General features: G+C 42.9%; 1 protein-coding gene across 1 annotated transcript in view; it reads left to right on the top strand.

The window, feature by feature from the left end:
- DDX31 (DEAD-box helicase 31) overlaps positions 1-14,885 on the top strand; it is a 73,493-nt gene that overhangs the window by 3,122 nt on the left and 55,486 nt on the right. Inside the window, 8 exon segments of the mRNA XM_060013895.1 lie at positions 2,169-2,425; positions 2,533-2,608; positions 3,617-3,660; positions 4,966-5,036; positions 5,986-6,050; positions 11,845-11,889; positions 13,231-13,272; positions 14,075-14,139. Coding sequence (XP_059869878.1) covers positions 2,169-2,425; positions 2,533-2,608; positions 3,617-3,660; positions 4,966-5,036; positions 5,986-6,050; positions 11,845-11,889; positions 13,231-13,272; positions 14,075-14,139 — 665 coding nt within the window.

The raw sequence follows: 14,885 nt of genomic DNA on the forward strand, positions 1-14,885 counted from the left end.
AGGAAAGGCTCTTCTGAGGACGCAGCAGGTAGCCCTAGATCTGAAGGATGAGTGTGAGGGGAGGGCTGGGGACATGGGTGTAGGAGTAACATGTGCAAAGGCCCTGAGGAGAGAAGGAGCTTGGTACATTCTAGGAATTTAAGGAAGTCCAGGACAGCAGAGGGTAAAGCTGAGACTGGTGAGATGGGCCAAGGTTAGATTCTAAAGGGCTTTGTAGCTCTCATTACACGTTTTCAGGTTTAGCCGAGCAATGGAAAGCCTGCCTGATACTGTGCTTAATTCGGAACACTTGCCTTTAGAGAGAAGTTGACATGGGAATAAAGAGTGACCGGGATGGTAAGGGATCTAAAGTTTGTGTCCTGTTGGGGATATTTAGTCCAAAGAAGGAGGAAAGCGAGGAGTGCTGTGATGAATGAAGGAATGTTACATACAAGAGTTGCCGCAGAAAGCAAACTGCAAACTGGTAGAGGGATCTTCTAGGAGACAGGTCTTGCCTGAATGTCAGAAACAGCTTCCCAGCCCCTAGAACTTGGTTGGGGACAGAATGGGCTGCCTCATGGGATGGAGGACAGTAGGAGGAGGTGCAGGCAGGAGTTGCAGGGCCACCTGTCAGGGGGTCTGGTGATGGGAAATCCACACATGCGTTGGGGGGAGAGGCCTTTGGGCCTTTTTGTGCTCCAAGAGCCTGTGGGTCTGTAAACCAGGTAAGATCTGCACATTTCATTCCGACCTGAAAGTTGACTTCAACTCTTTTTCGTCTGAAAATTTGGGACTTCGTAAAAATAAATTTGTAAAATTTGTAAAATGAAGCAGGTCAGTACCTACTTCATTAATACTAAATATTAATACTAAATATTTGAAGTTGTATGTATCGAATTACTTAGCTATAGGAGCCCTTAGGTTGCCAGGAACAAAGAACTATTGTTATTGCTAGGTTAGTCAAAAGCTGACAGTCGGGCTTCCCTGGTGGCGCAGTGGTTGAGAGTCCGCCTGCCGATGCAGGGGACACGGGTTCGTGCCCCGGTCTGGGAGGATCCCACATGCCGCGGAGTGGCTGGGCCCGTGAGCCATGGCCGCTGAGCCTGCGCGTCCGGAGCCTGTGCTCTGCAACGGGAGAGGCCGCAACAGTGAGAGGCCCACGTACCGCAAAAAAAAAAAAAAAAAAAAAAAAAAATGCTGACAGTCATGGCTAAAGCAAGCTGATGTGTACACAGAAGTCATGATTTCAAGCCAAGAGGAAAATAACATATTCCAAGAGAAACCAGAACTCCAGAATAACAATTCCTAGCTACTCACAGGATGTTTTTATATTCATGTGTAATGTAAAGTGGAAGAGAAGGCCAAGGAAAATAGAGGAATTGGATGAACTTCTCCTAGGGGAAGTTTGGACATCATACATTTAACAACATTCATGTTATGGAAATGAGAAGCAACAGGCAAGAAAATGTCTCATGTTGTAGCCTGTACTCGGCGATCAGACAGGGAGTGGAAAGGCGAGGAGAGTTGGAAGTAATTGTGATAGAGGTGACGGATGGAGCTGAATTCTCATTTGCAATGGGAACTGGGAGGAGGAATCGTCTGCAAGCCATCTGAATCTGGGGGAGCAGCGTGAGGGCAGAGAATTACAGCGGTCCAGTCGCTCTGGGGTAGAGCGGTAATGAAGGTTTCCGCTTCCTGGGCATGGGCTGGGGTGCAGCTTATGTAGTCACCGATGGGCTTTGTTGGTGGCAAGAGAAAAGGTCCATTTCCCCTCTTTCTCGTTCTTGTCGTGTACGTGGATTCCTGGAGATTTGGATTGACATAGCTTGCACGCTTCGCAAGGTGGGTCCTCTCCTCCCTGCAAACAGACTCCGTTTGTTAAGATTCAGCCTGAAAAATGCTTCTCCCTTCTTGATTATCTTGGTGGAGTTGAAGGTTAAGATGATTGGTGAGGTCTAGTAGATGGATCAGCTGAGGTTTCTGGGTTTTTTTTTTTCCCCTTTTTGGGGGAAAAAAAAGGGTTGAGTCAAAGAATCTGATTGCAGACCCTGAACTGTTGCTTGACATATGGGGCATAATGATCTCTGCAGGGAGAGATGCAATTCTGTGGGCAGTCAGGCTTCACTCTGAGGTCTGTTTTCATGGACTAATGCATCTCTTGTCGCTCTTTCCTTTGGGGAACGATACAGCAAGCGGCAGCCACCAAAAGAAAATACCAAGCGTCCAGTGAGACTCCCCCAGCGAAACGGAGGAGTGAAGCTTCATTTCTCCCAGCCGAGAAAACTGCCGCTAAAGAAACTCCAAGGACTTTTAAGGGGATGGCACAGAAACCGTTTTCTCCCAAGAGGTCTTCAGCTGGTGCGAGGGATGGAAACCCGGAACGGAAACCGGGCATTAAGACTTCATCCCTGTTTAAAAACAACCCTGAGATTCCAGAACTCCACAGGTATGTCCACGTGTAGACACCCTTCGAGAATAAAAGGAATTAAGTGTCTTCTGCCCTTCTTCTTTGTTTCTTGGAACTGATGCCCGCGTCTTGTTCGTCATTTGCAGACCTGTAGTAAAGCAGGTGCAAGAAAAAGTGTTCACTTCTGATGCTTTTCAAGCCCTGGACCTCCACCCACATCTAGTAAGTATCCCTCCATGTTTTATTGGTGTGTCGATTTTTTTCGGTCTGTTCATTCAGAATGTCTGTGAAATGACAGTTCTAGGAAGAAAAAAAATCAAAGAATGGTTATTTTTGTGTCAAGTTACCTGGATGGACTCAGATTGCTAAGATGCTCTTCTAGGACCATTCACATGAACTTAGGAGTCTGTTCACTGTCCGCACCCCACTCGCCCTCTTTTTTTAAAGAACTCTGAAGACTTTCCTCACCTCATTCACTTTAGGACTGAGACTCTACACATCGAACTTGAAATCCACCTCATAATTACTGGATAGATAACGACATCAGGGCTATTCTGGGTGGCTGATGTCACAGGAACCCTAGGAGAGGGAACTGAACTGGCATCTTGCTGTTAAGGGCGTTATAAATAATTGAAGGAAGAAGGGGCTCTTTAAACGTGCATTTGCTACAAACGAATGGACACTCAAAAAAAAAAAAAACCAACAAAAAAACCATGAATGAGTGTTCCAGCCTTATTTATGAGTAAGGTGAGAAACATACATTCACTTTTAGGGAGTCTGGATTTCCTTAGCTCATATGGTCACGGCTTACCTACTCCTTCTTTCGGGTGGGTTACCTATACTTGCTTTCTCACCTACAGGTTGGAGTGGCGTTTCCCAGCCTTGGTACCGTGCACGTCTGGGGATGGGGACTCTGTCACGGGGGCTGCCCCGTGCGTTGCAGGATGTATGGCAGCATCCTGTGCCTCTACTCACTTAATGCCAGTAGCATCCCCACCTGCGGTTGTAACAACCAACGATTTCTTCAGACATTGGGAGGTCCGGGGGAGGCAGTGCTCAAAACCACCCCCAGTTGAGAACCACTGGGTTAGAGGAACTTGATTTGATCGTGGTCATCCATTTTTACCCCAGTATTTTCCCCTTTTTTGCATCCTTATTTGCATTAAATATATTTGTACCAAAAAATTTGTTAAAGAAAAGTTTTGTTTTGTTTTTTGTCTTTTCTCTTAGATTTCCACAATAAACACGGTCTTAAAAATGTCTAGTATGACCAGGTAAGAGCTCTGGGTCAGTCTTGATTTTCTCAGGGTTTAAGTGGGTATAAACAGATGAAATCTGAATTGTCTGTGAAGGACAGCAAACTCGTGTCTTGGCATTAGAGAACAGGCCAGGTTATTGACCCTCGAGGGCTGGGTAGCCGTTCAGCTTCCCCACCTGGGAGATGGAGAGACTGGGTCTCCGTCCCCTTCTGCCCTCAGCTCTAAACTGTAAGAGATCCCTGGTCCAGAAGATGGTCTGCATAAGATCCCACTGTTGTCTGTGCTTCCTGAAAATAACTTGTCTAGAATACAGAATTTATCTTGTCATTTCTTAGTAGTAAGAATTTGAGTCAGCTACAAGATAGGAGTAAATACTTAGTTGGATATAATGGGATGCTGAAAAAAGTTTTTAAATGTTAGTGACAACTCCTGGAAAACAGAGATGGAGTGGTGACAGGTGGGGGCAGAGATGACCCCCTCTCTCTGAGTGTGTGTGCTTCTGCACATTCCAATAAGTCACCTTTCACTTAGAAGTAAACATTAATAAGAGTATCAAAGAATAAAATAAGGACCCCCTTTATTATTTTTTTGTTCAGTCTTAGCAACCAAATGTAAGTGATTTCCATACCCTTCTGGATTTTTTATTTTATTTTATTGAAGTATAGTTGATTTACCATGTTGTGTTAATTTCTACTGCACAGCAAAGTGATTCAGTTATACATATATATTCTTTTTCATACTCTTTTCCATTGTGGTTTATCATGGGATATCGAATATAGTTCCCTGTGCTGTACAGTAGGACTTTGCTGTTTTAGTTGTTTGTTTTTGAGTACACACGTGGACACACATCTTACCGTGTCCGTAGCAGTCATATTTGGTTTTCTAGAGAACAGACGGCAGTTCCTGGCTGTCTGTGTGGCTCACAAGCTTCCTTTCACTCTTCTGCCCGGGAATCTTTCCATAGTGTTTTATTGTTTCATATTCCGTGGTTCAGAAGGCAGGGGAGTGTGTGGTGTGCTTTTGTGGTAGCACCAGCTTGCCATCACGCCTGTCCCATCTTTCTTTTTAAGTAGTCTAATAGAACGGCCAGTCTCCGGCTTGCCTCACCATTTGCAGCCCCAAAAGTTCCAAAAATCTAACTGAGGTTTTATTCTTCTAACCATCAGAGGTTTCTCAGCCCTTCCCATGACTGTGTAGGTAACCTCTGAGGCGGCAGGTGATAGAGCCTGGGGTCATCGCATTTTGTGCATCTCTGCGTGTAAACATGCGCAGGTGGTACTTTATAGATAATCATGTGCTCTTTCTTTTGGGCGGCCCAAGCGTTCAGAAGCAAAGTATCCCTGTGTTGCTGGAAGGCAGAGATGCTCTCGTGAGATCCCAGACTGGCTCAGGTCAGTTGTCATTTGATTTCTGCCCTTCCTCCACGGTCGTGTGGTGGGTTGTGTAGTGAGGTGTCTGTTGGGGTGGCGGCTGCTTTGTGTGGTTTGGGGGAGGGGCGGCCACGCTTGCTTCTGATTAGAGCCCTGAAAGGAAGGGGATGATCAGTGGGGCCCATGATCAGGAAGGATCAGGAAGGAGTCAAGTCTGCTATCATTTCTCAGAGCCCACCTCAGGGCTCTGCCTGGTCCCACCATCTATGGCCAGAGCTGCCTGTCTTCACTCCAGTGGGTGATGACTATTTCCTTCTGGTATTAAAGCAGCCTTGCTGTGAGCACACGCTGATCGGATGCCAGTTGTTTTGCTAGAACACGGAACATCGTTCTGGCGCCTTCCAGAACAGTCTGGACTTGCCCTTCTGACCCTCCTGTGCTCTTAGTGGCGGGTCAGCTGTTCTCTGCTCCCCCAGCTCAGCCGCGTTTCAGGTGGTGGAAGCTCCCCCAGCTCAGCCGCGTTTCGGGTGGTGGAAGCCCAAGGTTTTTGCCGTCCTTGGTTTCTCCTTGATGTTTAGAGGCCGGCTCTGGGGTTTCAGACTGGCTGGCTTCTCACCACGAAAGCAGCACGGACGCCTCTTTGAGAGGTTGAGGTGACCCCAGAGAGGGAGTTTTCTAGTTTCTAGGGACAGTCATTGAGTTGAGCTTCTGTGTGACCTCGGAAATGTCTCATTGTCTCCCTTGTTAGACATTAAAGGGGCTGAAGGTGCAGGTTTGTTAGAAGTACTGAATTTACAAAGCAGAGCTAGGAGTTGTGACAGACAGGTGACTTCCGTTTCCACCCGGATGTGAGTGCACTTTTCCTGTCCCCAGACTTCAGGACGGCCCAAAGGTAGCGGAGCCGGTTCGTTTACTGTCTCTGGCATCTATAGGCTCTGTGATTTTGATTGCTCTTGTTCTTTTTTAAAAGGTAAAACTCTTGCCTATTGCATCCCTGTGGTCCAGTCTCTTCAAGCAATGAAATCCAAAATACAGGTGAGTAGAAAGTGTGTTTTTCTGGGAGTTCCCTGGCAGTCCAGTGGTTAGGACTTGGCGCTTTCACTGCCGAGGGCCTGGGTTCAATCCCCGGTCGGGGAACTAAGATCCTGCAAGCCACGTGCTGTGGCCGAAAAAAAGAAAAAAATAGAAAAGAAAGTATGTTTTCCTGTTCTTGTTCACAGTGCATAAGAAGCCATCAAACTGAACCAAAGCAGTAATATTGGGACCAAAAGAATCTTTTCACTTAGCTTTGTTTTCCTGCCTCTTTTTAGTTCATTTATTACATAAGCATGTTGCATCTGAAGACCGTGCTCAGAGTGGAATAGAATAAATATAAACAAATGTAACAATCATCCTAGTAGTTCTAACAGGGAATGTTTGTAAGATGCTCCCCCTGTGTCAGACATCGTGCCGAATGCTTTGCTTGTGTTGTCTTCTTGACTCTCTAACTACCCCAGTCCCACTGAGTTGGAAGGTACTACTATTATTACCTCGATTTAAAAAAAAAAGAAAAAAAAAAGGAGGCTTGAGGAAGTTAAATAACTTCCTAAGGCTGTGCGGGGAGTGATTGTGGAGCTGGGTTTCCACCTCCATTCTCTTTGGCTCCAGAGGCCAAGCTCTTCTGACTGAGAAAGGTGAACATTGTATTGAAAATAGTGGTTTGTCATGAATAGTAGAAGTGAAAATAAGTACCCAATTAGCGGGTGTGACGATTGGGCCGCCTTGTATTTACTATTTCCTAGGACCTGTCTTTAGTTGCGAAACACACTTAGCGCCTGGGCCAGAGGGGCCAGAACTGGGTTCCTTGGAATGGTCCCCTAGGAGGCCGTGTGACTGCCATGTTCCGTAGGCATAGTTGTCATCTCCAAACCCAGCCCAGCATCTCACAAATACACCCTGGTTATTCTCAGTTGAGAGGAAACAGTGAGATCAGAAATAGGAAGAGAGATGGGTTCACAAGCAGATGATGAGCGAGTTGGTTACTTTTTCCTCAGTTGCGACATGCAGAATTAGATGTATGTTGAGCCTGCCTGTTATTTGAATGACAAAATAAATAATGATGGTGTTGGATTACAGCCCACAGTCTAAAACAAATACCTATTGAGTCCAAGCTGATATAAATGAATTATTGAATAAATAGGTGGGATGAGGGAAAGCCCTTCCTTATACTAGAATTCCAGTGAGTCCTTGTAGGACATCATCATTTGGCAAATGACACAGGAATCATCAGAGATGCTAAAATGAGTGCATTAAAGTGTGATGAAAATGGGGTATTTACACAGTCGCAAAGTATGCATCCAGAAGATACAGGAAAAAAATGGTAACTTTATAGTGGGGAAGCCTGGCTGGTGCCACCTTAACCAGGTGGTTGGACGGGGCCTCACCAGTGCCGGGATGTGTTGGCCTAATGTGCCTCCTGATAGGTGCGTGAAGGATGAAACAGTATTTCTCTGGTTTTCTTGCCAGAAATGCACAACTCTAATTTAATCATAAACATCAGACAAGGCCAAGTTAACGACATTCTACAGAGTGACTGGCCAGTGCTCTTCAACAGTACTAAGGTCACAAAAGACAAAGAAATACTGGAGAGCTACCCCAGAGTAAGAGAGACGAAGGAGTCATGCCAGCTAAATGCTGTGTGGTCCTGAATCGGGTCTTAGTCTGGAAGAAGCACGTTAATAGGTCAGTTAATGAACTTTGAATAAGGCTATAAATTAACTGATAGTGGTGAATCAATGTTACTTTCCTGTTTGATCATTGTACTGTGATTTTGAGAATCAGTATCATATAAGGAAGCTGGGAGAAGGGTGTAAGGGAGTTCTTTGAACTATTTGTGCAATTTTTTGTAAGCCCAAAATTATTTCAGAATGAATACGTTTAAATGTTATTTAAACTTTATTTAAATGATTTTTAAATCAATAAATCCTCCACAGTCACCCAAGTGGTAGAACCTTATATAGTTACTCAAAGTGCTGTTTCCTTCAGTTTCTGTTTGTGAGCTTGACAGGCATTCTTGCCATGTTAAAAAGGCCCGCTATAAAACAGTATGTATGATATGAGTGCAATTTCATAACTAATAATTCTACATACATGTACACATATACATGTGTACACACACAGAGATGAGAAAGATACTTTTCACACGAATGCCGGTTTTCTCTGAGACAGGGGAGTGGGAATTCTGTTTCCTGCAGGTGACTGATGTTTTCTTCCATTGGGCACTTGGCAGTGCGGTGGTTCCTACAAGGGCCTCAGCATCGTACCCGGTGTAGGTTAGAGAAGAAATGTGAATTATTAGACCAGTGTGGTAAGGTCTCTTCCGTTTAGAGACTCCAGGAGACCTTCTAGTAGAGGGTCTTTTCTTCCTGGAAAGTTGCAGAGTTTGGGCGTGTATTTGATCTGGCGTGGGTCCTACAGTTCTGGCCCAGCTGTCTCCTTTGCTGGATCCGTGAACGGAGGACAGGAGACACGCGATTACATTCCTCAGGTGGACAGCATGGCGAGGGCTCTGCTCAGATCCTGGGTCTGAGTGTGACGTTAGCACATCACCTCATCCTAGTGTGCCTCGTGGGGGATCACGGCGGTGCCTGTGTCCTGGGGTTGCCAGGAGGATTCAGGGAGTCAGCGCACGGGGAGAGTTGAGACCTGCTTCCAAGCGCCTGGTGGTGATAATACCTGCTCCCTAAGTCTCCACCGTCATTGTCAGCAACAGGGACGTGTGGCTGGTTTGAAGGGCAGTGTTCTGAATTGCTTAGATTCAGAGCATTAACCAACCATGTCGTTGTTCTTATTTACTCAAGTATTTTTTAATATCAATAACAGCTTGTTCTATTAAAGATTGAAATATTCTGTAGAGACGATTTAACAAGCCCAAATTTAATTCACTTATTCCAAGTGACGCTCAGTACAGGCCCTTGGAGTTAATTGTAAACAGATTTGACCTGTAAAAAAACCTATCTGGAGGGAGCAGCAAATTCAAGGCACCAGCAGTCTTCAGTTACTTCAGATGACGGAATGAAAATGGACTGCTTTTCTGTGTTTTCACACTTTCAGCTCTTTGGGCTCTGATTTTTTTTAACATCCCATCCATCCTTCCTCACTCACTTCTGCCCTGCGAGGAATTGATCGGTCTTTCTTCTCTGTGTAGTAACACCTTTTGAAATGTCAGAATCTCTAACGCTGCTGTGTTGATACCGTTGTACTAACATGTTTACTGTTCCTCGCCCGGCTTCAGCGCAGTCTCGCAAAGTCGATGTTGAGTACAGACGGCTGTAGTTTGAATTCCAAATCCTTTTCTCCTTGTAGGTAAACGCTTCCTATGCAAAATATGAAAACCGTACTTGTAATTTAGTTTGCTGCTAAATCTGTGCTTAGCTTTTACACTAACATATTCGATTCATTCCCTAAGTGTCTGTGAGCACTTGGGAGATGCAAGGCACCGCTGACTTCCTGGCCCTTGTCAGATTACTTTGTTTTCTTTTATTATTGTTACTGTTACTTGTAGGTATAATGTACATGTTAAAAAAATTTGAAGAGCACCAAAAAATATACAGTGACAAGTAAGTCGTTCTACTGCCCCTTGCCCTGAGTGGCACAGTTCTTCTCTCAGGATGGGATGGTCCTTATCACCAGTCTCTTGTTTAATCCTTCCAAGGATATTCTGTGCATATAAAGCAGATCTGACTATACATAGTTCCCCTCCCCCTTTCGTTGAAGTTTTTGTTTGTTTGATACACAAATGGTTGCTTGCTGTGCATGATTGTCTGTGCCTTGCTTTTGTTCACTTAGTATGTTTTGGGGATGGTTTCTTATCAATACCGTGTTGACCCGCCTTGTTTTTTTAATGGCTGCGTAGTCTTCCACTGTAAGTATGTTCCATAAATTATTGTCATTCCCTCGTTGGTGGAATTTACATTGTGTTCAACATTTTGCTACAAACAAAGCAATTAAACAACTTCTTTATACACACGTGTGAGTCTCTCTTTTTGAGAAATTCCTATAGGTGGAATTTGCATTTTTATTTGGTAGATAATACCAAAATTGATCTTTAAAGGAATTACACCAATTTGGATTCCCACCGACAGTGTATAAGAGTTCCTGTGTGCCTTTATCAACCCTGTCAGCTGTTTATTTTTGCTCATTTGACAGGGGAAAAATATTGTATCATAGTTTTGATTTGAATTGCTCTTAGGAGTAAAGTTGAACATCTTTTCGTACATTTAAAAGCCATATTTTGAATTCTTATTTCCATAAATTAGCTGTTATATCCCTCTCCATTTTTCTATTTGAGTTGTTGGTCTTCTTTATTTTTATTTTTAATTGAATTACAAACTTTCTTTATAAACTAAGAAATTGGCCCTTTCTCTTATGTGTGGCATATTTTTTTTCCCCACGTTGTCATTTTATAGTTTCTGAGCTTTATGTTATCTGTAAAAAGGCCAACTTAATTCCAGCTTTATTTTTCTAACTTAATTTTTTTTCTAAAAGGACATTTGAATTACCCATCTTTTCACTGCTGATATAAATTGCCTCTTATCATATTTCCTGACTTTCTATATGTGTTTGATTCTATTCTAGGCTGTATTTGTTATTGTAATCTCTATGTGCTAGCATCAGTTTTTTAAAACTACTGTAGATTTAAATTGTCTTATCATCTGATGTTGTTCAGAAATGTCTTGATTATTCTTGCACATTTATTTTTCCATATGAACTTTGAAATCAGCTTGTCTGGTTGTATATATTATTTTTTATATGCATACGTATGTATACTTGTGGCATGTTTTAGATACTTTATATATGCATAAATATGCATGTTCATGGCATTTTTATTAGAATTACATAACATTTATGGATTGATTTAGGGGGAATTAGCTTATTTATAATATTAAGTCTTCTTATCCAGGAATAGGATACATTGTTCCATTTATTCAAATTTTATTTTATGTGCCTTAGAGGTAATTAAAATTTTTTATTGTATAGATTTTGTACATTTTTTGTGAAGCTTATTTTTTTTAACCTTTTTTGTATTTTTGCTATTCTAAGTGTGATTCCGTCTAACTTTCTGTGTTGGAAGGCTGTTGATTTTTCTGTATTAATTTTGTATTCAGCTAGTTGACTTGTCTTTTTTGTAGTAGATTTTCAAGTGATTTCTTTTTTTTTAAATTTATTTAATTAATTTATTTTTGTTTGCGTTGGGTCTTTGTTGCTACGCGCAGGCTTTCTCTAGTTGTGGCGAGTGGGGGCTACTCTTAGTCGCGGTGCGCGGGCTTCTCACTGTGGTGGCTTCTCTTGTTGTGGAGCATGGGCTCTAGGCACGCGGGCTCAGTAGTTGTGGCTCACGGGCTCTAGAGCGCAGGCTCAGTAGTTGTGGCACATGGGCTTAGTTGCTCCGCGGCATGGGGGATCTTCCTGGACCAGGGATCAAACCCGTGTCCCCTGCATTGGCAGGCGGATTCTTAACCACCGCACCACCAGGGAAGTCCTCAAGTCCCAATTTCTTAAGTTGTTTTTGTTTTCTTTGTTTTTTTTTTTTTAGGATAAAATATCATCTGCTAATAATGGTAACTTTACTTCCTACTTTCCAGATTCATATATATTTCTTTGTCTTTTCTGATTGCGTGGGCCAGAACTTATAGATTAATGTCGTGTAATCATGAGGGTAGTGGGCAGGCTTATCTCTTTAATGAACTGCTCCTGATGTTTACAAGTGGCCACTCTTAATCTCCCCTTCTGGACCTCTGTGACCTGCGTTCATTCAACTAATGGCATTTCTTTCCTTCTGTGTCAACAGCGTGGTGACGGCCCCTATGCTCTGATACTAGTGCCAACAAGAGAGGTAAGCAGTCCCACTTTCGGAGTGCTAAGCAAGTACTTTCAGTGATATCGTTGAATTTAAAAGTGGTTTTACCATTTTTCTCCCTGCTGCATAAATCACGGCACCCTTTCCTTTGCCCAGGAACCATCCTTCTGGTTCCTGACAAGAAGAAAAATTCAAGTACTCTTTGAAAACCGGAAGTTTTTTTGGTTTTGGAAAAGTGTTTCTCTGTTATCTAAAAACTAATGACACTATAAATTTCTGTCCTTATAAAAGGAATTAAAATAATCACATTTTGGTATGTTGATTTTTTCTTTTACAACTTAATTAAAAAATAAAAGCAGTTGACCCTACAAATGAACTTTTAGTTTTTTAAGAAGCTACGGTACCAAAAATTTTACCTGTTTCTGAAAGTTAAGCTTCTTGATGTTTTTCTTCTTTCTTGGTGGAAATCTCTTCTATCCGATTTATTTTATTTGCCTTCAGAGGCAATTTCAGATTAGGGTATCTGTTTCCTATATCAGATGCTAATCACTTCCTTGCAGAGAATCGATCATGACAGTGGAGGTTTCTGTACAGCCTGCAGCATCCTGTCTCAGCTCCATCCATTGAAGGAGCAGGCACAGAGCTATTTAAATTTTTACAGCAGCAAACTCGCTCCTTCTCTGGGATGCTTCCTGAATACAGAATGTGTGGAAACTGTATATATATATCCTTGGATAATGGGATTATGTCGAGGCGCTCTTGATGGTTGTTAATGGTTATAAACTATTCAGTACATTAATTTTCTCTTTCTCTGGTTTCCACTGGGCTTGTTGGTTTTTTTCTTTTTTTCCCCCTTTAATAAACTTGGGAAATGACCATCTCTGTCTTTAGCTACTGCTCTGCCCCAGCACAGCCTTAGGATATAGTCACGTCACCTGTAAAGTAACGTTCCCAAGGCTAGCCTGTCGCGTCACTGTATGGTTTACTCCTTCACACATACTACATTCTCTCTCTTTCCAAACAGGTTGACTCTGTTTCATTTTCTTCCATCTTTGTGTACCATAGACTGTGCTTTTCTGTGTGGTACTCTGGGAATTTGAGCCAGCAGAGGGAGCACAGAACACTATGTTTGTGTATGTCCAAGAAATAGATGTGATGTCTCTAGCCACGTTCTCCAGACTGACAGTTTTCAGAATCAGTCTAAGAACAAGGTGTATTTCCCAAGTAGATTCTGTGTATAGGGCTTTTTTTTTTTTAAATCCTAACTTGAGGTCCAGGGTTGGATCCTTATCACTTTACACTGTCTACGTTTTTAAAAATAAGTAAAAAGATAAGAAGGGACCTCGCTCATTAACTCTAACTTTTTAACATTTACAGCTGGCCCTACAAAGCTTTGATACCGTCCAGAAACTGCTTAAGGTAAGGCAAGCCATGCGTTCAGTTTTGCCTTTTTTTTTCCTGACTTTTTGAGGAAAGAGAAAGATACCGGTCTTTTCTTTATTTTCAAAGAGCTAGGAATTACTGCAGTTTTCCTTGTATTCCCTGGATGTCTCTGCTCACCCCAGATACAGTTTGTAGGTTTTTATTGATCTGAACCTTACGAATCACCAGTTTCTAGCTTAGTGAGATTATTAGTGTTCACTGGTACTTCGGGTCCTGTAATCTGTTCATCATAGTCACTAGCAAGCCACCTACAGAGACTCACAGGTACAACCTTAAGGTGATCCAGTGCAAGCAACTTAACAAGCTGCAAGTAGGGTTTGTTTAAGAAAGAAGAGAGAGAAAGCTTCCAAGCCAAAGGCTGCCAGCCCACCGAATTAGATTGAGAATTGATCTCTCCTTTCTTTTATCACGAGTGGGAGTAAGGAAGCGTTGTACTTGGGTTTGATCTTAACCAAAAAGGAAAAAAAAAAGGCAATAGACTTACTGAATTGTGTTTTCAATTCAGGCTGTACAGGGAAAGGCAGAGAGGCTACTTGAATCACTTAAAAAGCCCACATTTCTCTCTCACAGTGTCGGAAGCTAGTCGCATAGGTATGATTTAAGTTACCGCTAATATCCATGGGCCTGGCAAGGCCTAGGAATTGCGTCTGCACAGGAATACCTCCTGCAATGAAAAGCCGAGTCCTCCCTCACGACTTCCTTCAGGAAAGGGAATTTGGAATCAGCCTCTGCAGTAAATGGGGCTTTGCATTGATTTTGGTCTGATGTCTTTCTGTAGCCATTTACCTGGATTGTGCCCGGAGTGTTAATGGGAGGAGAGAAGAGAAAATCAGAAAAAGCCAGGTAGGACGAGGTTTGTTTATTGTTAATTCCTTTTAAAGTCTATTCTGTCTTCCTCTTCAGTAAGACTCTGGCCCTTCTCAGCCTGGGGAGAGCCCTGTCTCAGATGAGGGTTCCTAGTCCCAGTGTGTGGGGACAGATTGAGTCCCCAGGGAGCAGTCCCTCTAAACGGTGCTATTTGTAAAAATATTTGGTGAAACTACCAGGGACTCCCTTTTGATGTGGTCAGTAACAGCTCGTTACCTTCCCAAATCTCAACCCCTCCCCGGCCCCCGAGACCCACGGTCCCCCCTTGTTAAGGATACATCCCCCTTGACTCCCTTTTGTGGATATTGGGAGTTTGGGATTTTTGTTGTTTGATTTTACAGAAACAAGATTATAAACCTACATAATGCTTTGCAACTTGCTTCCTACACCCAAATGCATTGATTCCTAATTCTGTGTTAGAATTGGTAATGGGTGTCAGTAGAAAATTGTTGCAAGAAGTAAATTCCAAATTTTGTGCATTCTTTTAAAAACGTTTTTATTTTATGATAGCTTAACGCTTAGTAGTTATGCTCAACTATGTGTGTAGTCTGTAACTGAGGAGCAAATATTCGACTTGAAACCTTCGGGTATGGGTTAGGGTAAGATTCCGCTGTAACTAACAACAGCAGTGGCGCAAACAATATGGAAGTTTTTTCTTTTTCTTTCACATTCAAGAAGCGTGACGGTAGCCGTCGGGGATGGCGTGGTGCACGCGCCAGCGT

This window comes from Delphinus delphis, chromosome 6 (assembly GCF_949987515.2).
Source record: "Delphinus delphis chromosome 6, mDelDel1.2, whole genome shotgun sequence".
NCBI lineage: Eukaryota > Metazoa > Chordata > Mammalia > Artiodactyla > Delphinidae > Delphinus > Delphinus delphis.